The sequence below is a fragment of the Propithecus coquereli genome, unplaced genomic scaffold (assembly GCF_000956105.1).
Source record: "Propithecus coquereli isolate 6110/MARCELLA unplaced genomic scaffold, Pcoq_1.0 Scaffold138, whole genome shotgun sequence".
NCBI classification, from domain to species: domain Eukaryota; kingdom Metazoa; phylum Chordata; class Mammalia; order Primates; family Indriidae; genus Propithecus; species Propithecus coquereli.
Window position 1 is genome coordinate 3,433,830 of NW_012138080.1, and position 2,200 is coordinate 3,436,029.

The 2,200-nt window shown below is 32.6% G+C and overlaps 1 protein-coding gene across 1 annotated transcript in view; it reads right to left on the reverse strand.

The window, feature by feature from the left end:
- Positions 1-2,200, reverse strand: part of PUS10 (pseudouridylate synthase 10) — a 78,800-nt gene that overhangs the window by 28,912 nt on the left and 47,688 nt on the right. Inside the window, exons 6-7 of the mRNA XM_012639181.1 lie at positions 715-826; positions 112-173 (exon numbers count right to left, since the gene is read on the reverse strand). Of these exons, the coding sequence (XP_012494635.1) occupies positions 112-173; positions 715-826 (174 nt within the window). The remainder of the gene's footprint in view (positions 1-111; positions 174-714; positions 827-2,200) is intronic.

The following is a 2,200-nucleotide window of genomic DNA, read 5'->3' on the forward strand; positions in this document are numbered from 1 at the left end:
GGTGTATCTGATATTCAGGGAATTTCCTTCAAGCAAAATGATGAAGCAATGAGGCCATACTATTAAAATCTAATTTAAGATGACCTGAGAATATGTTCTGTTTTCACATACGGAAACCTGTTGAGCTCTTTCCTGAAGTTTAATCCATTCCAGAGACTGAGGCAAGGTCTGCTCTGGAAAAGGGGAGTGTTCTGGTTTTAAAGACATTTACTGCCTAAGAGTAAACAGAGGGATTTGAGACACCAACAAGGTAGGATAGACTGAGCCCACTTTCACTGTAGTTAAATAGATTCTATGTATTTGAAAACAAGATTAGCCACAGATAAACCAAAATTAAATAGTCTAGAGTTGACTATACACTTGCTCACAGTTATTTATATATTGCTTTATATCAGTAATTCTGTTCCTACAATTAAACTCTAAGTACATAAAAGGCAAAGATTCATTTCTAACCTTTTAAGGTCAATTAGGGTACACTGCACCTGTTACACTCATAAGTGTCTTGGATCACAAAGAACTCTTTGGGGGGAAAAAAAAGAAGAATGACTTTAACCTCAACTTAAGACAGTTAGAAATTAAAATCCTAAAAGCTTAAAAATCCTTCACTGGATGATTTAAAAAGAAGATTCTTTTGGCTAACCAAAACTTTCCCATATAATGAAGTAAAACTAGTAAAATCAGAGAATGAAATTAACAGTGCTGATGACCCAATACCTTTCCATCAATGGGAACACCCAGTTCCTCTGAAAACAGGGGGTGAGTTATCCATTTGTAGGCTTCTTTTAGCTGAACTATATCATTTCTTCCCAGCGACAGACTCTGCTTTCTGAATAACATAAACATTAATTCACTGACATGAAAAACTTCACTTTTTCTATTAAAGGCAAGAATTTATGCAATTATTAAAAAATACTGACTGAATGCCTACTATGTGCCAGGGAACTATTCTAAGCATTAGATAGAAAGCAGAGAACAAAACAGACAAAAAAAATCCTCACCTCATGGACCTTATATTCTAGTGGAATCATAGAACTACTTTTTCTAATGGCATATGAGACAATTTTTAAATCTTCAAAGACAAAGCACACTAATGGGTTCTTCTGAGCTAGAATTGCCAGATTCCAGGATTTATATATCAGAAGACAGAAAGATGGAATAGAGATGATTGTTTATTGCTCACAAACTACAAAACTGTATATTATCATAATACAATCCATATTTAAAATGCTTGCATCTCCCCTCTTGCTGAAAATGGGATTTATTTTGGGGAAATCAATGTAAAGGTTGTAATTTTTCTTTTACTGCTAAATAAGAAATATTAAGTTCTGAAGTATCAATGTTCTGAAATGTTCATTGATGTACTATCAGATAAATTTCTGAATAAAAATCTGACATCACCCAAAATCTACTCATGAGCCAATAATCGGAAGTTCCCATTATGAGTTCTAGCTTTAGTTTGTAATCTAAAATTGTGACAGAAAGGAACCTGAGGTAAGAGGAATGAAAAACATGGTAAGGTATTATTAAAACTGCTCTACTCCACTAAGAATACTGGGATATTACTAACAAGCCCACATCATTCAAATAAGTAAAACTTCAAACCAGCCTTATGGCTATTTGCGGGGCTGCTTTTAACAAAAGAAATGTTAGGGCCAACTTGTGAATAATCCCCTTTAATGTCTTATTTTCACTGATAAAAATTACTACTTATAGGCAATTATCCATTGTAATTTAATTCTGCAAGACTGAAAGACACTACTAACTACAGGTAGAAAACAAACATAATTTAGCTAATGGCTAAATTTAATTGATCAGACAGAAAAAAGAATAAAGATCATTGTGCCTCTAAAAATGCAAATTAAGAAATAGTTGATCTACCCATTCTGTATCCAGCTGAGAATATAATGGTTACAGAGAGTGTTTTCATAGATTTTGGGATTGTGCTTTAACAATGAAATACCCAGATAAGCTCTCCATCTGACAAATAACCAAATTACTTCTCTACATTTAAGAACTTCTTCAAACACTAAATGTTTGAGCTTCATAAAATGCTCCTAATTCTCCAAATATCAGAAACATTTTAGTATTTTAAAAGATTATCTTGATACTGTATCAACAGTTTAATTAATCAATGATATTTGCACAAAAATGCATCACAGTTGAAAGTAAATAATGTATGAGAATACATTTTAAAGGATAA